Source organism: Rhinolophus sinicus, chromosome 18, assembly GCF_057876585.1.
Source record: "Rhinolophus sinicus isolate RSI-liver-muscle chromosome 18, RSI-T2T, whole genome shotgun sequence".
NCBI lineage: Eukaryota > Metazoa > Chordata > Mammalia > Chiroptera > Rhinolophidae > Rhinolophus > Rhinolophus sinicus.
This window is the reverse complement of record NC_142518.1, coordinates 39,373,568-39,396,513: the sequence shown is the minus strand read 5'-3', so window position 1 is coordinate 39,396,513 and position 22,946 is coordinate 39,373,568. Positions and strand designations below refer to the sequence as shown.

Below are 22,946 nucleotides of genomic sequence, written 5' to 3'. Positions count from 1 at the left end.
CAAGGATCTCATACAACTCAACAACAAATAAAGAAACAACCCAATTGAAAAGTGGGCAGAGGACCTGAAGAGACATTTCTCCAAGGAGGACATTCAAATGGCCAATAGACATATGATAAAATGCCCAACATCACTTATCATCAGAGAAATGCAAATAAAATCCACAATGAGATATCACCTCACCCTGATTAGAATGGCTATCGTCAACAAGACAAATAGTAAGAAGTGTTGGAGAGGCTGTGGCGATAAAGGAACCCTCATACACTGTTCGTTGGAATGTAGATTGGTGCAGCTGCTAAGGAAGGGAGTGTGGAGGTTCCTCAAAAAATTATGAATAGAATTACCATATTACCCAGCAATCCCTCTCCTGGGTATCTTACCCAAAAAATCTGAATACGTTTATCCATAAAGACAAGTGTGCTCCAGTGTTCATTGCAGCTTTATTTACGGTGGCCAAGACACGGAAACAATCAAAATGTCCTTCGATAGACAAGTGGATAAAGTTGTGGTATATATACAGAATGGAATCCTATTTGGCGGTAAGAAAAGATGAAATAGGACCATTTGTGACAACATGGATGGATTTTGAGGTTATAATGCGAAGGAAAATAAGTCAGACAGGAAAAAGTAGAGAACCATTTGATTTCACTGATATGTGGTGTGTAAACCAAAAACAACAAAAGAACAAGACATGCAAATGAGAAACAAAATCTCAGACACAGACAACAGTTTAGTGGTTACCAGAGGGTAAGGGGCGTGGGGGGTGGGAGATGAGGGTAAGGGGGATCAAATATATGGTGATGGAAGGAGAACTGACTCTGGGTGATGAACACACAATGGGATTTATAGAGGATGTATTACAGAATTGTACACCTGAAATTTATGTAACTTTACTAACAATTGTCACCGCAATAAACTTTAATTAAAAAAATTATTATTGTGTGGGTGTATTTCTGGATTATCTATTCTGTTACCATGATATATGTGTCCAGCTCTCCACTAATACCACACTATCTTGATTACTGTAGTTATACAGTAAGGCTTAATTTCTGAAGAAATTATTTCTCGCAACTTTATTCTTCATTTTCAAGATTGTTTTAGCTAGTGTTTGGTCTGTGCCTTTCCATATGAATTCTAAAATAAACTGTCTAGTGCTACAAAACTCTATCCTGGGATTTTGATTGGAATTACATTACACTTTATTATTTTGCAGAGAATTGAAATGTTAATATGTTGAGTCTTGCAATCTGTAAGCATGGTATGTCTCCACTTATTTAAATTTTCTTTGATTTATTTCATTAGCATCTACAGTTTTTAGCATGTATATTATGTACATATCTTGTTGAATTTATATGAAAGTACTGTTTGTTTTTTTGGAACTAGTATAAGTGGTATTTTGTTTTTAATTTCAGTTTACACATGTTCACTGTTATTACTGTGTTTCCCCAAAAATAATACCTAACTTGAAAATAAGCCCTAGGATGATTTTTCAGGATGACATCCCCTGAACATAAGCCCTAATGTGTCTTTTGGAGCAAAAATTAATATAAGACCTGGTCTTATTTTCAGGGAAACACGGTATATAGAAAAGGCATGGATGTATGTGCGTTGATCTTGTATCCTACAATCTTACTGATCTCACTTATTAGTTCAAGTTTTTGTAAGTTCCTTCAGATGTTCTATGTATAAAATCATATCATCTTTAATAGGGAGCTTTGTTTCTTTCTTTCCAATCTGTATAAATGTATTACTTTTTCTTCCATTTTATTTGTGCTGGCTAGAACTTCCAGTATGTTTAATGAGTGTGTTAAGAGTGGACATCCTTACTTTTTCCCAAGCATTGGACCTTTCACTGTTCAGTATGATGTTTTTTTAGATGCTCCTTATCAAGTTGAGGAAGTTCCCATCTATTTGTTGTATACGAAGAATTTTTATCATGAATGAGTATTGGATATTGTCAAATGCTTTTTTTGTGTCATTTGATATCATATGATTTGTCTTCTTTAGCCAGTTGATATGGTGGATTATCTTGATTAACGATATATTATGTTAAAACGCATGTAACATAAAAGTTAACATTTAAAATGTACAACTCAGTGGTATTTTGTTCATTCATAATGTTGTGCAACCATCGCCACTATCTATGAAAATGTCAGAACATTTTTTCATGTGACTGTTGGATATTTGTATGTCTTCTTTGGGCAGTTGTTTATTCCATTCTTTGTCCATTATTTAATTTGGTTGTTTGTTTTGTTGTTGAGTTGTGAGTTTTTTTGTTTTTTTTTTTTATATTCTGGATATTAGACCCTTTGCAGATATATGATTTACAAATATTTTCTCTCATTCTGTGGGTAGTCTTTATACTCTCTTAATTGTATCCTTTGATGTACAAATGTTTTTAATTTTGTTGAAGTCCAATTTATCTTTTTTATTGCTTATATATCCTTGATTTTCATGCCTAAAAAATCAACATCAAATCTGAAATCATTAAGATTTACCTCTACATTTTCTTTTAAGAATTTTATGGTTTTAGCTCTCATATTTAGGTATTTAATCCATTTTGAGATAGTTTTTATATGTGGTGTGATGTAAAGTTCCAACTTCATCCTTTTCTATGTAGATATCCGGTTGACCAAGCATGACTATTGGCTATTCTTTCCACATGAATGGTCTTAGCACCTTTGTCAAAAATTAATGGACGTTAGATGTGTCAGTTTATTTCTGGACTTTCAATTCTATTCTGTTGATCTACATGTCTATCATTATGCCAATACCAAACTGTTTTGATTGTTGGAGCTTTTTGAAATAATGAAATGTGAGTACTGTAATTTCATTCTTCTTTTTCCAGATTGGTTTGGCGAGTCGGGTTCTCTTGAAATTCCATATTAACTGTAGGATCAGCTTTTCCATTTATGCAAAAAAAAAAAAAAAAAAAAAAAAAGGCTGTTTGGATTTTGGTAGGGATTGCATTGAATCTGTAGATCACTTTCAGTGGTGTTGCCATCTTAATAATATTACATCTTCCAGTCCATGAATAAGTGATGCCTTTCCATTTACTTAGGTCTTTAATTTCTTTCAACAATGTTTTATAGCTTTCAGTATACAAGTATTTCACCACTTTGGCTAAATGTATCCCTAAGCATTTTATTCTTTTTGATGCTATTGTAAGTAGCATTTACTTTTCTGATTGTTCATTTCTAGTGTATAGAAACACAGTGCTTTTGCATGTTGGTCTTGTATTCTGTAACTTTGCAGAATTCATTTATTAGCTCCAGTAATTCATGGTGGATTATTTAGGATTTCATTTTTAAAGGATTATGTTACCTGTGAATGGAAATAGTTCTACTTCGTTTCCTGTTTGGATACCTTTTATTTCTTTTTCTTTTCTAAGTGCTTGGGCTAAAACTCCCAGTACAATATTGGATAGAAGTGGCCAAAGCAGGCATCCTTGTCTTGTTCATAATATTATGGGAAAAGCTATCAGTCTTTCACCCTTGAGTTAATATTAGCTGTGTGTTTTTCAAAATTTCCTTTATACTATTCAATAACACCCCCCGATCCTTAGTTTGTTTAATGTTTTTATTCCTGAAAAGGAGTTTGATTTTTGTCAAATGCTTCTTCTGCATCACTTGAAATATTCATGTTGGGTTTTTTTTTCTTCATTTTATTAATATAGTGTATTACATTGATTGATTTTTGTTTGTTAAAACATCCTTGCATTCCTGGGATAAAACCTTTTGGATCATGGTATATAATATTTCTAATACGATGCTGGATTCAACTTTCTAGTATTTTGATGAGGAATTTTGCATCTATATTTATAAGTGATACTGGTCTACAAGTTTCTTTTCTGGCATATGTTTGTATGGTTTTACTATAAGGGTAATCATGATGGCCTAATAAATGAGTTAGGAAGTAGCCCCTCCTCTTCTGTATTTTGCAAGTGTTCGAGAAGGATTGGTGTTAATTCTTTAATGTTGGGTAGAATTCAGCAGCAAAGCTATCTGGTACTCGGCTTTTCTTTGTAGGGAGAATTTTAATTACTGATTCCCTCTTTTACTTGTTATAGCTCTATTCAGACTTTCTATTTCTTCTTAGGTCTCATTTGGTAATTTATATGTTTCTAGGAACTTTCCCATTTCATGTACAGTATCTAATTTGTTGAAGTGCAATTGTTCATAGTGTTCTGTTATAATTTTTTTTTTAAATTTCTGTAAGGTGGGTAGAAATACCCCCATTTTTCATTTGTAATTTGAGTAAATTGTCTTCTTTCTTTATTTTAGTCAATGTAAGTTGTCAAGGTTATTTATCTTTTCAGAGAACGAGTTTTTATTTCATTGATTCTCTCTGTTTTCTCTTTTGTTTATATCTAGTCTAATCTTTATTATTAGATCCTTTCTTCTGTTTGCTTTAGGTTTAGTTTGCTCTTCTTTTTCTAGTTAGATGGAAAAGTTTGTTATTGATTTAAGATCCTTCTTCTTTTCTAGTGTAGGCATTTACAGCAATAATTTCTCTCTGAGCACTGCTTTCATTGTATCACATAAGTTTGGTATGTTGTGTTTTTATTTTCATACATTTCAAAGCGTTTTCCGGTCCTTTGGCTAAAAGGAACAGCTTTTCTTGGAGCTTTTTGTCTATACCTGTTGGCAGTTCTGGGTTGGAGGCTTCTGCATGGCTCTGTCTGGAATATAATGGAGGCAATAAGGAAACTCATGTTGTTCCTTACGTCTCAAGGTCCCTAGTTTGTCTTTCTTCTTTTCCTCTTTCAGGTATTTTCATGCTTATAGTGTTATGTCTAGAGATTTTTAGTTGTAAGGAGGTCCTTAAAATGATGAGGCTATTCCATCTTGCATATCACTTGTGACTTTTTTCTTTGACCCATTGGCTATTTAGAGTGTGTTCTTTTGTTTTTCAGATATTTGTGCATTTTTCAGTTGCTCTTTTATTATTACATTTAGTTTCATTCCATTATAGAGAGAGTACTTTGTATGATTTTACTCTTTTACAATTTATTCAGACTTGTTTTGTAGTCTAATATATAGTCTATTCTGGAGAACATTTCATATGCACTTAAATTAATCCTATTCTGGGTTTGTTAAGCTTCTTGAATCTATGTTTACATTAAATTTGGGGAGTTTTCAGGCATTATAGGAACAGTCCTCCCCCTCCCCTCCCCCTCCCCTCCCCTCCCCCTCCCCTCCCCTCCCCCCTCCCTCCCCCTCCCCTCCCCCCTCCCCTCCCCTCCCCCTCCCCTCCCCTCCCCCTCCCTCCCCCTCCCCCTCCCCCTCCCCCTCCCTCCTCTCCGTTTGGGACTTCAGCAATACAAATGCTAGCTCTTGTTTTATTGTCTCACAGGCCACTGGTACTATACATTTTATTCCGTCTAATTTCTCTCTATTGTTCAGATTGGGTAAATTCTATTGATCTATCTTCAAATTCACTAATTCTGTCTTCTGTCATCTCCATTCTGTTGTTGAGCACTGGGTGTGATGAGGATGTGAGAGTTTGGGGTATTTGGTTTTCATTTCTATAATTTACATTTATTTTCTTTTTGTAAATTCTATTTTTGCTGAGATTTTCAAATTTTCATTTGTTTCAAGAGAATTTGTAATTTTTCACTGAAGCATTTTCATGATGGCTAATTTAAAATTAGAATATTTCAATATCTGACTCATCATAGTCTTGTTGTCTGTTGATTTTTTTTTCTTATTTGTGCTATGCTTTTTTTGGTTTTGATATAACATTTGATTTTCTATTATACATGGGACATATTAGATAGCATATAATGCGACACTAGATTTTATTTAATCTTTCTTTTTTAAATCAAGCATAGCTCCTCTTAAGGTGTAGCACAAGGGCCAGGTGGATGTGTATGTTCAGCTCCTGCTGGGCCCTGCCTATATTACCCTGGCAAAAGTATGTACTCACTCACACCGCCTCATTGCCCACTATTGGAGTGGAAATTCAGCTTCCCCTTTTACACCACTGACTTCTCCATGGTAGTAATAGGGCACCAAGTTTCTTACTGTATCTGTTTCCTCTGAGTGCCAGTGTAAGCCCAGAGCCCAATTTGGTCTTTTTGATACTAGGTCATGGGTAGCCGGTAAGTGGAGTGCCAACTAGCCTCACCTCACCATTTTACTCTGTTTCATTGATGCTGGATGGGGAGGTGGAGGCTTCAGCTCCTCAGTCTGCCCTGCTGATACTGGCAGGAATGGCAGGTGAAACATAGTGGTCACTAGCTCCATCCTGAACTCCCTTGTAAAATCTCTTTGCTTCTGTATGCAGTTGTACACTCAGCTCACTACTGAACCGAATTGATACTACCCTGGCAGGGGAGTCTGCATTGCCTGCTTCTACCATGTGAAGGATGGGAGATCAGCTCCCTCTCACCCCATCCAGAGACACAATCCCTACATGGGAATCATTAAAACATCACTGCCAGCTTCCTTCAGATGGAAGTGGAAGATCAGTTTCCTTCTTGGCTCACTGCAAATATTCAGTGGGGCAATCAGAGCACTGCCTACTTATGCAAGGTGGGAGATGGAACATTAGCTCAGCTGCATGCACCAATAGGGTTAGGGAATTAGAGGGCTGCCACTGTGGGGAAAGGAGGGTGTAGTTTTTCCTTTGGTGTTTGGCTGGAATAAAGATGATAATTGCCAAAAATGTTTTCTATTGTTACGTCACCCTTTTCCGGTCCATTGGCTAAGAGGAAAAGCTTTTCTTGGAGCTTTTTGTCTATGCCTGTTGGCAGTTCTTGGTTGGAGGCTTCTGCAGGGCTCTATCTGGAATATAATGGAGGCAATAAGGAAACTCATGTTGTTCCTTAAGTCTCAAGGTCCCTAGGAATTTTTACTTCTTTTCATCTTTCAGGTATTTTCATGCTTGCAGTGTTATGTATAGAGATTTTCAGTTGTAAGGAGGACCTTAAAATGATGAGGCTATTCCATCTTGCATATCTCACAAGTTACAAAATGTTATATTTTCATTTTTATTCAGCTCCAAATGTCTCAAAACTTCCTCTTTGACTCATGTGTTACTTATATGTGAGTAGTTTTGTGTGAAAATATTTAGAGATTTTCCTAAATACCTTTCTGTTATTAATTTCTGGTTTAATTATGTTATCGTTGAAGAATATATCTTATATTGTTTCTGTTCTTTTAAGTTTGTTAAGGTTTTTTTTTCTTTTATGGCCCAGATGAAGGCTTATCTTCCTTAATGTTCAATGTGCACCTAAAAAGACTTCATTCTATTGTTATTAGGTGGGACATTCTATAAATATCAATTAGGTCAAGGTGGTTAATGATGTTTCTTGGGTCTTTTAAGCTTTGCTGATTTTCTGACCACTTGTTCTATTGATGACTGAGAGCAGAGTACTGATTCTGAAAGTATAATTATGGATGTGTCTATTTCTGCTTCATGTTCTATCATATTTTGCTTTATTCACTTTGAAGTTTTGTTTTCAGGTGCACACATATTTAAGATTGCTATTCCTTCTTAGTGAATAAATCCTTATATGAGTTATTAATATTCCTAATTATGTCTGATACTTTTTCCTGTTCTGAAATTTGCTTTGTCTGATATTATAACTACTCTGCTTTCTTCTGATTAGATTTTGTATTGTATATCATTTCCATCATTTACTTTTAACCTGTCCATGTCATTATATTTAAAGAGGGTTGCTTCTAAATGGCAATTGGTTGAGTCTTTTTTTTCTTTACCTAATCTTCCATCTATTTTTTCTTAATGTGTTTTGAACATTTATATTTAATATAATTATTGATATGTTGGATTTAGCTCTACTATTTTCTTACATGCTTTTGTTGTTGTTGTTTACCCTCTCCATTTTTTGTTTCTCTCTTCAGCATTTTCTTCCTTATTTTGTATTCTTGGAATATATTAATTATGTGCTTCTTTTCATCTTTTGTTTTTTAACTGCCTTCCTGTATTAAAATATTTAGTGATTGTTCTAGGGATTAAAACATATATACCTTCCTTTTAAAAATCTACTTCAGTTAAAGTTTCACCATTTCAAGTAAAATCATCTCCCCTTTATAGTTGTCATATGTCTTACATCTACATACTATGAAAACCCCACCAGTTAATGTTATAAGTTTTTCTTTCTATAGACAAACATATTTTGAAATATTTAAGAGGAGAAAAATAGTCTATTATATTTGTCCAGACATTTACCATATCTTTTTATTTTTCTTCATTCTAATGCTCAAAGTTTTCCACTCTTGTCATTTCCCTTCAGTCTGAAAAAAAACTATTTAGCATTTATTTTAGACTAGCTCTTCCAGCAACAAATTCTATTAGTGTTCCCTTTATCTGAGAATGTCATTATTTCGTTGTCGTTACTTAAGGATATTTTGGCTGGATGTAGAATTCTGGGATGACAGTTATTTTCCTTCAGCGCTTTAAAGATATTATCATCTTCTGGCCACTATGGTTTCCTAGGAATAGTGTGTTGTTATTTGAATCACTATTCCCTTACATGAACTGTGATTTTTTTTTAATTGGACGTTTTCAAGGAATTTTTTTAATCTTCATTTTCTAGAAGTTTATGATTTTTCTGGGCATAATTTTCTTTAAGTTTATAATCATCTGGGTTCGCTGAGTTTCCTGAATCTATAAATCTATGTCTTTCATGTATTTTGGGAAGTTTCAGCAATTATTTCTTGAAATATGTTCTGCACTAATATCTTTTTCTCTCCTTTTGGAAGTCCAATGAATACCACTATTTCTGAGTCTCTACTCATTTTATTTCAATTATTTTCTTTTATTCATGTGATTGGACAATTTCTATTTATCGAATTTCAAGTAACTGAATCTGTCTTTATCACTGTCATCCTTCTATGGAGCCCATCTAGTGAATTTAAAAATTTTTGATATTATATTTTTGATTTACAAAATTTCCACTTGACTTTTAAAACATTATTTCTCTGCTTAGAACGTCTATCTTTTCTTTCATTTCAACAGCATTTACCTTCACTCCACCTTCAACCCATGAAGCATGGTTATGACAGCTTCCTTAAAATCTTTGTTTCACATTTCCTATATCTGAGTCACCTTGGAATTGGCCCATGTTGCATTTTCCTGTAGTTTTTATTTTTTTCCCAATTTTTCTTTGTTCTGGATATGTCGTATAACTTTGGATTGTATTATTGTATGCAATTGTATTGTATTTCAAATTACAAATATTATATTGTTATCCTCTGGATAATATCTTTAGTTGGTAAGATAGAAATCAACATGGTTAGGTTTAAACTAAAAGTTCTGTCTCACCATCTTTGGAAGATTTTCCATTTTGAGTTCACTTTACAAAATTGCTGTTGTTGTGTGACTGCCCCACACATGAAACTTGCAGGATTTATCTGAGACCTGAGTGGGGGTTTATGGCATAGTGAAGTTCAAAGTATCTTACTATGCTGTTTTGGGTCTACACTGTGTATATGTAACTTAACAATAAGCCTGAGATGTACACAGATTCATTCACAGAATTAGGATATTCCGTTCCTGTGCATTCTAGTCTCCAAGATTTCCCTCCCCAAATTGTCTGGCTTCCAGGGGCCCCTTTAACCAATTCTCTGTCCAGAAAGACAGTTTCTCTTGGATTTTTAATCATCCATGCCAACACAGGGGAGCTCTGTGGAAGAAAATTCTTTCTAGCTCTGAATAGCACAGGGCTATCAGGTAGGACATCACCTCTTCTTTCCCATAACAGCTGTTCCTGGGAAGCTGCTCTCTCTCTGAAGAATAGACACTATTTGAAATGCAGAACAAAAGAAGCAGCTCCTTTTCCCAAGTCATTTCAACTCTGTAAGGTCCCCTTTCCTCATGTAGTGTCTTTTACTTTTGTTGTTCAGGTTGCATGCTCCATGTTCACCAATGGAAATTTGGAAAGATAGATCACAATCTTCTTGGTTTCAGAGAAGAGCATTTTAGTTTTGATCAAGAATACTATACAAGGGTGCTATGCCCTGTGAGGTGCCTGTATTTTTTCAGTAAAAATTGTATTGTATGTGGATGATTATCTTAGGAGTAAAGACATCTATATTGCAGCAATTCTAACATAATTAAATTGTTATTATCATCCAAACAGAGTATTTATCTACATGATTTGAAATGGAAAGTGGGCCATTAAGCTCAAATTCTTAACTGCATGACAAAAAGATTGTACTTAGCACAATGAAATATTTTCCATTTTCAAGTAATTAGAAATACATTATTTAACTTCCCCAATATTAAAAGCTAATTTGAAAAACTATCCCTTTACATGAGTCTAAATCAGGTGGCTCTTCCCCATTACTGTGTTTTCTTTTCTCTTTGGGGGCATCCTGACTTCTTTCCCAATACCTATCAGACAGTCCTTGAGCTAGAATTTTAAAACAACTTTATACATTGTAACATCCCTCCACCCCTACTCTCCACAATAGCCTCTTTGAGAATAATGCTGATGGTCACACTTTTTGTACATTGCAATTTATAATCTCTTATCTCTTTCTCTTTTGCTGGAGCACTGCTAACTACAGCTAAACAGAGTCATGAAAACTTGCTTTATAAACAAAATAGTTTCTTGTATCCAAAGGCAAAATACAAATGGAAATTATCTATTAAGCATAAAATACACTTTTAAAGAACAATATAGTTCTGTTTCCCAATATCTATTCCACCTCACTGAATTTGGGATCCAAGGTTCTGATACTTTTTCCTAAATATTGTGCAGGGAGAATGGAAATTTTGTTGACAAAATGTGAAGCTCCAGGACAGGATCAGGCAGGAAACACAGAAATATAGGACATCTGACAATTAAGTTTTCGAACTTGTTGCAACGATGTTGCTAACTTTTCTATTATCAGAGGAATTATTCATTATGAATTTGTACCAATTAGACAAACAGTTAACCAGGTTTACTATTTGGAAGTGCTGAAAAGTCTGCGTGAAAACGTTAGATGACCTGAACTTTTCGCCAACAATTCATGGCTCTTGAATCACGACAATGTACCAGCTCACACAGCACTGCCTGTGAGGGAGTTTTTAGCCAGTAAACAAATAACTGTATTGGAACACACTCCCTACTCACCTGATCTGGCTCCCAATTACTTCTTTCTTTCCCCAAAGACAAAGGAAATATTTTTTAAATTAAAGTTTATTGGGTTGACAATTTTTAGTAAAGTTACATAGATTTCAGGTGTACAATTCTGTAATACATCATCTGTATATCACATTGTGTGTTCACTACCTAGAGTTAGTTGTCTTTCCATCACCATATATTGGATCTCCTTTACCCTCATCTTCCCCCAACCCTTACCTGCTGGTAACCACCAAACTATTGTCTGTGTCTAAGAGTTTTTGTTTCTTCATTTGTTTGTCTTGTACTTTTGTTGTTTTCAGTTTTATGTACCACATTATCAGTGAAATCATATGGTTCTCTGCTTTTTCTGTCTGACTTATTTCGCTTAGCATTACACTCTCAAGATCCATCCATGTTGTCACAAATGTTCCTATATCATCTTTTCTTACCGCCGAATAGTATTCCATTGTGTATATATACCACAACTTCTTTATCCATTCATCTATCGAAGGGCATTTTGGTTGTTTCCATGTCTTGGCCACTGTAAACAAAGCTGCAATGAACATTGGAGCACACGTGTCTTTATGTATAAATGTTTTCAGACTTTTTGGGTAGATACCCAGGAGAGGGATTGCTGGGTCATATGGTAATTCTATTCGTAATTTTTTGAGGAACCTCCTGACTGCCTTCCACAGCGGCTGCAACAATCTGCATTCCCAACAACAGTGCATGAAGGTTCCTTTTCTCCAGTCTCTCCAACACTTGTTACTATTGGTCTTGTTGATGATAACCATTCTGACTGGGGTGAGGTGATATCTCATTGTGGTTTTTATTTGCATTTCTCTGATAATTAGTGATGTTGAACATTCTTTCATATGTCTATTGGTCATTTGTATGTCCTCTTTGGAGAAATGTCAATTCAGGTCTTCAGCCCATTTTTTAATTGGATTGTTTGGTTTTTTTGTAGTTGAGCTGTATGAGTTCCTTACATATTTTGGATATTATCCCATTATCGGAGGCACTGTTTGCAAAAATCTTCTCCCATTAGGTTGGTGGCCTCTTCATTTTGTCGATGGTTTCACTTGCTATGCAGAAGCTTTTTAGTTTGATATAGTCCCACTCATTTATTTTAGCTTTTACTTCCCTGGCCTTTGGAGTCAAATTCATAAAATGCTCTTTGAACCCAAGGTCTATAAGTTCAGTACCTATGTTTTCTTCTATGCAGTGTATTGTTTCAGGTCTTATGCTTAAGTCTTTGATCCATTTTGAGTTAATTTTGGTACACGGTGACAGATAGTAGTCTAGTTTCATTCTTTTGCACGTGGCTTTCCAATTCTCCCAGCACCATTTACTGAAGAGGCTGGCTTCTTCATCAGAAATTATCTGTCCATATTTATGTGGATTTATTTCTGAGTTCCAGTTCTATTCCATTGGTCTATGTGTCTGTTTTTCTGCCAATACCATGCTGTTTTGGTTATTGTTGCCCTGTACTACAAGCTGAAATCAGGAAGTGTGATACCTCCAGCATTGTTCTTTTTTCTTAGGATTGCTTAGGCTATTTGGGGTATTTTCTTGTTTCATAGAAATCTGATTATTTTTTGTTCTATATCTTTAAAAAAATGCCATTGGGATTTTGACGGGGATTGCGTTAAATCTGTATATTGCTTTGAGTAATATGGCCATTTTAACTATGTTGATTCTTCCAATCCATGAGCACGGAATGTCTTTCCATTTCTTCGTGTCTTCAATTTCTTTAAAAAATGTCTGATAGTTTTTAGTATATAAGTCTTTCACGTCCTTGGTTAAATTTATTCCTAGGTATTTTATTGTTTTTATTGCAATTGCAAAAGGATTATTTTCTTTTTATATGATTTCATTGTTAGTATATAGGAATGCAATGGACTTTTGTACATTGATTTTGTAGCCAGCAACTTTACTGTATTTGTTGATTGTTTCTAATAGATTTTGGTGGAGTCTTTAGGGTTTTCTATATATAGCATCATGTCATCTGCAAAGAGTGATAATTTAACTTCTTCATTCCCAATTTGGATGCCTTTTATTTCTTTCTCTTGCCTGATTGCTCTGGCAAGAACTTCCAACACTATGTTGAAAAGCAGAGGTGATAGGGGACAGCCCTGTCATGTTCCTGAACGTAGAGCAAAGGGCTTCAGTTTTTCACCGTTAATTATGAGATTAGCAGAGGGCTTGTCATATATGGCCTTTATTATGTTAAGGTATTTTCCTTCTATACCTATTTTATTAAGTGTTTTAATCATAAATGGATGTTGTATCTAGTCAAACGCTTTTTCTGCACCTATTGATATAATCGTATGATGTTTGTCCTTTATTTTCTTTATGTGGTGTATCACATTGGTCAATTTGCATATGTTGAACCATCTTTGTGCCCCTGGGATGAACCCTACTTGGTCATGACGTATAATTTTTTTAATGCTATGTTGTATTTGGTTGCTAGAATGTTTAGTTTTTTTTTTTTTTAATTTGCATTTAGTACCATTTTTTAATTGGGGAATTTTGGGGAATAGTGTATGTTTCCAGAACCCATCAGTTGTTGTCCTTCAATCTAGTTGTGGAGAGCACAGCTCAGCTCCAAGTCCAGTCGCAGTTTTCAATCTTAGTTGCAAGGGTCGCTGCCCACCATCCTATGCAGAAATTGAACCGGCAACCTTGTTGTTAAGAGCTTGCGCTCTAACCAACTGAGCCATCGGCTGCCCCTATGGCTGCTCAGTGGCAGCTTGTTGTCGTCAACCTAGTTGTGGAGGGCGCAGCTCACTGGCCCATGTGGGAATTGAACCAGCAACCCTGTTGTTAAGAGCTCTCTCTTTAACCAACTGAGCCATCTGGCCACCTCATTATGGATATTTGCATCTGTATTCATCAGAGATACTGGTCTGTAATTGTGTGTGTGTGTGTGTTATCCTTACCAGGTTTTGGTATCAGGGTAATGTTATCCTCATAAAATGAGTTAGGGAGTACTGTCTCCTATTCAGTTTTTTTTGTTGTTGTTGTTTTGTTTTTGTTTTTGTTTTTTTTTTCCATGAGTTTGATTAGGACAGGTATTAGATAGTCTTTGAATGTTTGGTAGAATTCACTAGTGAAGTTATCTGGTCCTGGAGTTTTGCTTTATTGGTCCTGGAGTTTGTCCTTTATTTTGTTTATGTGATGTATCACATTGATGGATTTGCAGATGTTGAACCATCCTTGTGCCCCGGGGATGAACCCCATTTGGTCGTGATGAACAATCTTTTTAATGCATTGTTGTATTCGATTTGCTAGAATTTTATTTAGGATTTTTGCATCTATATTCATCAGAAATATTGGTCTGTAGTTTTCTTTTTTTGTGCTGTCCTTACCAGGTTTTGGTATCAGGGTAATGTTGGCCTCATAAAATGAGTTAGGGAGTACTGTCTCTTCTTCAATTTTTTGGAAGAGTTTGAGCTGGATTAGTATTAGACCCTCTTTGAAGATTTGGTAGAATTCACTAGTGAAGCCATCTGGTCCCAGACTTTTGCTTTTGGGAAGATTTTGGATGACTGATTCAATTTCATTACTGGTGATCGGTCTGTTTAGATTTTCCAGTTCTTCATGGTTCAGCCTAGGAAGGCTATATGTTTCTAAGTTCTTGTCCATTTCTTCTAGGTTATTGAATATGGTGGCATATGAACTTTCACAGTTTTCTTGGATGATTTTGTATTTCTGTAGCATTCGTGGTAACTTCTGCTCTTTCATTTCTGATTTTGTTTGTGTCTTTTCTCTTTATATTTTAGTGAGTCTAGCCAAGGGTTTGTCAATTTTATTAATGTTTTCAAAGAACCAGCTCTTTGTCACATTAATTTTTTCTATTATCTTTTTGTTGTCTATTTCATCTAGTTCTGTACTGATTTGTATTATTTCCTTTCTTCTGCTGACCTTGGGTTTCAGTTGTTCTTTTTCTAGTTCTTTAAGGTGTAACGTGAGGTTATTTATCTGGAATTTTTATTGTTTCTTGAGATAGGCCTGTAATGATATAAATTTCCCTCTTAAAACTGCTTTTGCTGCATCCCCCAAATTTTGGTAGGATGTATTTTCATTCCCATTTGTTTCTATGTATCATTTTTTAATTAAATTTATTGGGGTGACAATTGTTAGTAAAATTACATAGATTTCATGTTTACAATTCTGTATTACATCATCTATAAATCCCATTGTGTGTTCATCACCCAGAGTCAGTTCTCCTTCCATCACCATATATTTGATCCCCCTTACCTTCATCTCCAACCCCCCACCCCCCACCCCCCTTACCCTCTGGTAACCACTAAACTATTGTCTGTTTTGATCTCTCCTCTAATTTCTTATTTGACCCAGTCATTCTTTAAGTGTATGTTGTTTAATCTCCACATATTTGTTGTTTTTTCCTGCTTTCTTTTTGCAGTTGATATTCAATTTCAAAGCCCTGTGATCAGAGAATATGCTTGATATGATAATCTTCTTAAATGTGCTAAGGCTAGTTTTATGTCCCAATATATGGTCTATCTTTGAGAATGTTCCATGTACATTAGAAAAGAATGTATAGTCTGATGTTGTAGGATGAAGTGCTCTATAAATGTCAATTATGTCCATTTCATCTAGTGTGACATTTAGGGCTGCTATTTCGTTATTTATTTTCTGTTTGGATGATCTATCCATAGCTGTCAATGATGTATTTAGGTCCCCTAGAATAACTGTGTTTTGGTCAATTTCTCCCTTTAGTTCTGTTAGTAGTTGCTTGGTATATTTCGGTGCTCCCTGATTGGGGGCATAAATATTGATGACTGTTATGTCTTCTTGTTGTATATTCTCCTTTACCATTATGAAATGTCCATCTTTGTCTCTTGTTACCTTTTCACCCTGAAGTCTGTTTCGTCTGATATCAGTATGGATACACATGATTTTCTCTGAATCCCATTTGCTTGCAGTGTCAATTTCTACCCTTTCACTATGAGTCTATATTTGTCCTTGTAGCAGAGATGTGTCTCTTGGAGAAAGCATATGTTGGGGTTTAATTTTTTTGATCCAATCTGCAACTATGTGCCTTGTTATTGGTGAGTTGAGTCCATTTACATTTAGAGTGATTATTGATATATGATGATTTCCTGTCATTCTGTCTTCAGTTTTATGGTAAGTCTGTGTCTCCATTGTTTCTTTTCCTTTTTATTGCTGTCTGTTATTTCTGTGTGGTGATATCCTATGGTGTTTCCCGCTGTTTTTTCTTTTTTTATGTTATATATTTCAGTGTTGAAATTTTTTTTGAGTGGTTACCATTAAATTTTTGTAAAAGAAAGTTTCATATTTAGAGTATTCCATTTTCTTCAGTAGGTCAATTTTCTCCCTTCCCATGTGCTGGTTCAGACCTTTACTCTCTCCCCTTTCATGTTTTTGTTATCACAAATTATCCCTATTCATGCTGTGAGTTCGCTGCAGTAGTAAATTGTCTTTTCCCTCTTCTTTGAAGTTTTTTTTTCCTTCTTTACCCTGTGCGTTATGTTTAAGTGTTATAGTGTCCTATTTGGTATAGGGATTGCCATTTCATGCTTCTATCTTTTCGTAATACTAACCATGGTTTTGTATTCTTTTACTTTTTTGTTTCAGGTCAAATAGTCTCCTTCAGTATTTGTTGTAGTGTAGGTTGTGTATTAGAGAATTCCCTCAGCTTCTGTATGTCTGTAAAGGTCTTTATTCCTCCTTCATATCTAAAGGATTTCTTTACTGGATATATTATTCTTGTCTCATAATTTCTCTCTTTTCATAGTTTGCTTATTTGAGTCCATTCCCTCCTGGCTTGTAGAGTTTCTGCTGAAAAATCTGATGATAATCTAATGGGCTTTCCTTTGTAGCTTACCGTCTTCTTTTCCCTGGCTGCCTTGAGGATTCTTTCTTTGTCATTGATTTTAGACAGCTTCAATACAATGTGCCATGGAGAAGGCCTGTTGGGATTGAGGTTATTAGGTGTTCTATTTGCTTCTTGGATTCGAGGATCCAGTTCTTTCCACTAGTTTGGGAAGTTCTCGTCGACTATTTGTTTGAATATACTCTCTGTTCCCTTCTCTCTTTCTTCTCCTTCTGGTATGCCCATTATTCTTATATTGCTCTTTCTGATGGAGTCAGAAAGTTCTTATAGAGTTCTTTCATTTCTTTTAACTCTCAAATCTCTCTCTTCTTCCATCCGTGTCATTTCCAGATTTCTGTCTTCAATGTCACTGATTCTTTCCTCCATCTGGTTAACTCTACTACATAGCTGCCTATTTCCTTCTTCATTTCTTTTATTGAATTCTTAATCTCCAAAAATTCTATTTGGTTCTTTTTACAATTTTCAAACTCTATGGTAAAATATTCATGGTTTTTTTTGTGCTTCTGAGTTCATTAAACTGCCTATGTTTTCTTCCATCTTGTTGAGTTTTTTAAAAACTGCAATCTTGAATTTTCTGTCATTTCAGCCGCATACTTCCATGTCTTTAAGTTCATTTTCTGCAGCCTTTTCATTTTCTTCATGAGCTGTTTTGTTGCGTCAGTTATTTATGGGAATTAATGAATTATTATTTGTCTTCCTAGGCAACTACAGGAGTGGGTTGTAACAGGTTAATAGGCAGAGGTCTTTCTTTTATTTTCCAGTAGGTGTTGGTAGAATGTTTTATTTTCTCTCTGACTGCAGCCTTTTAATATCTCTTACACTGTAGTGTTATATTTTCTCTGCACTGTTCCAGCTTCTCACACAATGGGGGGGATCCCTGGAAGGCGGGCTTCTCCTCTGTGAACAGGTCACCTGGGTCTCAGGGCACCCCCTCCATGGGGGGATGTGGAGAACTTCTGAAGTTCCACAGCTCATTCTGTACCAGTTTCAGAGCCTGTGTGTTTCAGTGGCTCTGTTTACTCCTGCAGGGATTCACACAGATAGGTAGTGATAGGTGCGGGGTGGATAGTGAGAGGTGGCCCAGAGCAATGGCGGAGACCACCAGCATAGCCAGTCCTGCACCCAAGGCTCCCTGCCCTTTGCTGGAACTAGTTGTTCTGTGAGACCATGGCTGCGGGCTGCAGTTCTCGGAACAGCAAATATTCTGCTTATTTGATCTGACACTGCTTCATTTCCCCTTCTAACACTGGGTGGGTGGGGGTGGAGCGAGCTCTGGGAGGGTAAGGAGAGGTCAACTAGGTTCTGTTCCTATGCCTTCTGTCCTCTGCTTGGCAGTAAGGGCTTAAACCGCTGTTTTCACCCTTGTTCCTTCTGTCTTTGCTCCAAGGTCTCTGCCGTGAGCATTGGAACTGTGTTATATGCTGATCCCTCAGGTGGGACTGTGGGCCATAAGGGGAGCACTAGCAGTCCAAATTCTTACCTATCCCATGCCTGCGGTATGTATGGAATGCAGGGAGCTCGGAGCCCCGAGCTCCAGTCTGCTCCTGAGCTCCTGTGGCCTGGGTCGCCACATTTCCCTCTTCTCTCCTCCCCTGCTCGCCCAATTTGCCCACCTTTAGATGATTTCAGTTGTGCGTCTCTTACTCTTCCCTGTCTGTTGCACAAGGCGTCCTTTGTGGAATTATAGTTGTTGAATTTGTTTTAACTTCCAGGGGAGATTTTAAGAGGCTCACCTCACGCAGCCATTTTTATGACCGATAAAGGAAATATTGAAAGTAAGACATTTTGATGACATTCACTATGTCTAGGATCATACAGTGACAGCGCTGATGGCCATTCCAGAAAGACTTCCAAAATTGCTTTGAAGAGTGGACTAGGAGCTGGCATCGGTGCATAGCTTTCCAAGGGGAGTACTTTGAAGGTGACCATAGTGATATTGAGCAATGAGGTATGTAGCACTTTTTCTAGGATGAGTTCGCGATCCTAAGTGTCAGACCTCGTGTGTGTGTGTGTGTGTGTGTGTGTGTGTGTGTGTGTGTGTTTGTTTAAATTTCCCAATGTCTATGCGAATTCATTCTTTCCAGGCAGCCTGAATGAACACACACACACGGAAACATGCACATTCCAGTGAAAGAATCTCATATACATTCAACACTGGGAACGTTTTTTTTTTTCTTTCCTTTCTGGAGGGCACTGTGCTAAACAAACAGGGAATTATGAAACCTTTGACAACTGTCTTTAAATCAATGACCTCTGAACTGATTTACACAGGCATGTTGATACTAACACTTGTTGAACTCTTAGGATATGCCAACACTGTTTTAAAAGCTTCACATCACATTCACAGACTGGCTTAATCCTCACAGCAACCTTATAATGTAGGTACTATTATTATTTCAATAACACACAGGAGGAAATGAAGGACCAGAGTCAATTTACACAACCAGCAAATGGTGGTGCTGAGATTTGAAATCAAGCATTAGTCTGATCCTAGTATCCACGGTCTTAGCCCTCTACAGAACGCTATTTCCTCCTCATTTCTGGAAAGAAGAAACAGAAAGACATTTTTATACAGAAATACAGATATGGTAGGAACACAGCACATTTCCCCCATTACACCATTTTCTTTCCCTGCCCTTCTTTACCCCAGTGCATCAAATCCATGCTGTGTGATGTTGCACACTTCTAAATTCAAGACACCTTTGACACTCGTTGACCACAAACTCAAAACAAATGGACACCCTGGGAGAGACAGGGTTAAAACCACAGAGACAAAGAGCCCTCTTGGCATGCTAGAGTGGCTGCAGCCCTTGGAGGCTCTCTGGAAAGTTGAGGTGATTGATTGGAGCAAGTTCCTCCTGAAAACAAAATACCTGGGTTGTCAGGTTACAGAGAGATTGCAGCCAGTTCCTCCTGGAAATAAAAGCTTGGTTATCGGGTACCGGGAATGGGAGTATTAGGGAAAATAGGTCCTAAATTCATTCTAAAGGCAAGCATGGGGAAGGAGCGTGGGATGCAAGGTAGAGGGTAGGCAGCAGGGCGGAAAGGGAAGGTGGGATTCTTTGTGTGATGGGTGTGATGGCCTAATTATTTCTACTCCTGACAAAATACACACTTCTTCTTGGGGTCCCCAAAACACTAGGTAAGTTGGCACTGGACAGCGCCTGCATGGTAGAGGGCTGCCATTCCTAGGATACCTAGTGATTGGTACAGAGGACAAAGTAGGTTACTCATGAGGAAAACGTAGAGGGGGTTTCAGGGCACTGGACGTGATGTTACAGCAAAGGGACAAGTTGAAGAACCTATTTTGTTATTTAATTCATTGGGTGGCAGGCAGGGACTGGAGGTGGAGGAGGATGGCAGGGTTGAAGGAGGTGGGCTTCTCTGTGTAACAGGCGTTATAGGTTGTTTCTACCTTCGTGTACTCATGTGGGAATAAATGACTGTTAATTTGAATTTTTATGGATTGAAAAAACTGTTTATAACATTCACTTGGTAAAGAATTCAGTAACTCTCCACGTGAATTATGTATATTGAACAATAGATTCCCCTTCCATTTTTACCTAAGTGGTAGCACACTGTACACACTGTTCTGTACCTTGCTCTTTGGAAATAGCACTGTAACCATAGGCAACCACAAAAAAACCCGAAATGTTTTTTGAAGTGGGTGGTGATTAAATGAATTATGCTGTACCCATGAAATTGAATATCATGGAGACATTAAAAATGATGATGCAGGCATAAAGTATTTGACATAAAAATATATTAATTCTCTAAGGCCAAATGAAGAAAAGCAGCTTTTGAAATAGAGAAATGTGTGTTGGTGTGCGTGTGTGCCTATGTGTGCACACGCACACGCGTGTACATGCACATGCATAGTCAGAATTTTGGAAAGGTACACAAACACACAAAAATGGTTGACTGTGGCCATCTCTAGACGACGGTATTCCAGATGCTATGTTTCCCCATTTATATGTACACTTTAGGTTTGGGATTTGCTGCCATGTGAATTAATTGCATATTTGATTATTTTAGATCTGATTCTATAACACTTTCACAGAATTAAAAATCAACAAATAAAAAGTATATATTAAAGTCCTCATCCCACACCAGGTCCCTAGGCCCCCAGTTCCAGTTCCTGGATTAGGGTAGTTGAGATTCAAAAGATCAATATATAATAGTGTTCTCATAATACAGTGTGTATACGGGCAGGATGGAAAGCTGTGGAAGCAAATAAGCTCAGTGTACTAATATCAGAGTTAGGAGAGAAATCTGTTCCTTGTGTGAATCAGGCTCTCTCTGACTTTCAGGGCCTCGGATATGCTGTTCCCACTACCTGGAAAACTTGCCTCCCACGACCTGTCTGTCTGTCTCTTACTCTCACTTCAGGTCTCAGCTTATAAATTTCTTCCTTTAGGAAGCCACTTTAAACTATGAGGGATTTCCATCCTGTGTGGTGTCAAAGTGTCCCGAATGTCTTGTAGCTCAGAGACCACTTACACACTTTGCTATAGTGTCTTTTTTTGTTGTTGTTTTCTTTCTCTTTTAGCAGAAATCAGGAACCCTGCCTGACTTCTCATTTTTTTCATCCCAGACTCTACACAGTGTCTGGCAGGGAGGTTTAGGAAAGGTCTGTCTCATTTGGATCTCAAAAAGCAATGCAAAAATTTGTCCCCAACATTTATTAGAGCTGTTTGAAAGTGCACGAATAAACTTGAATTTATTAGTGGGTGGAAGATGATGGAAGCTCATTACTAATATCCCAAATGGAACAAGATCTTATTCAATTTCAGAAAAAGAAAGTAACTAGAATTTGGGACAGGGGATTTTTGAGAAGGGTATTTTTTGCCCCCAAAAGAGACATACAGGAGAGCATAGCCTTTTTTCTTTTTCTCTTTCCAAGCTGGCTGCAGGTGTGTCTACACTTGATACCTGGAACTCTTACTGCAGAAGAAAGCATCCTAATTAATATATCTTTTGATGTCAAAAGGCTAATTTCTTGGACCATCTGGAGACAGACATCAGCTATCTGCCAACTTCAGAGAATCCTTCCAGACACGCTGAAGAGGAACCAGCCAAACACTGGCTTCCCAGGGTACCTATCCACGGTTGTACAATTTCCTCCGATATCCACTGGAGGGCGCAACTCCACTGCAGAGATCATCTGCTATTGTCCAGTGAAAGTGAATGTGAATCATTTACAACTATTATTTACTAGAAGTCCTCATAGCACAAAGCACCTCCGTGTCAAACAGGTCCAGGACTTCGTTTTGTGGGCAAAAAGGATAAGACAGAAATGACAATGATCCGGCCCCAGCCTTATATTCCTCCATGCCTGGCCTGAGGACCCCAAGCATGCTGGCATGCTGCCTTCCATGCTGATTTGTGACTAACACAAGCACAGTGTGATTGCTCTTCCTGAAATGACATGTACCCTTCAGCAACTCTATGTAAGGACTGCCATAACCTGGGACCGAGGGATTCTCTCAGGCTGTGAAATGCAAAAGGCTAATTATACACAACATCGTTGACTGTTTCCTCACCTGTTCCATCACCTGCGTGTGCAACTTTTCAATCCAGGCCTGTCCAACTTCAATTCCTTTCTCTTTCCTGCAAGTAAGAGCTTCCAAAGTGTGGAACACAGAAAACCTGTGACACCCACAATATTTTTAGTGCTACTTGGGCATTAAAATTTTAACAGAAATGTATGTGTTTTATTTGGAAATAAACGTATAGCATATCACAGCCACATCAAGGCCTTTGTGGGATGAATGGGGAAGAGCGTTGACATTACACCCTCCATTGAAAATCACCGTACATTTGCCTCTAAATAGCTCCAATTTTTTCACCAGGTTTCCTCCCCTGTTGGCAATTGCCCAGTTCTCTCTCTCTCTCTCTCTCTCTCTCTCTCTCTCTCTCTCTCTCTCTCTCTCTCTCTCCCTCCCTCCCTCTCCCCCTCTCTCTCTCTTTCTCTCCCTCCCT

General features: G+C 37.1%; 1 protein-coding gene across 1 annotated transcript in view; it reads left to right on the top strand.

The window, feature by feature from the left end:
* Nucleotides 1-22,715, top strand: part of LOC148754602 (uncharacterized) — a 67,774-nt gene extending 45,059 nt beyond the window's left edge. The window contains exon 4 of the mRNA XM_088794805.1: nucleotides 21,868-22,715. Coding sequence (XP_088650931.1) covers nucleotides 21,868-22,264 — 397 coding nt within the window. The 3' untranslated portion in view covers nucleotides 22,265-22,715. The remainder of the gene's footprint in view (nucleotides 1-21,867) is intronic.
* The last annotated feature ends 231 nt before the right edge of the window (nucleotides 22,716-22,946 follow it).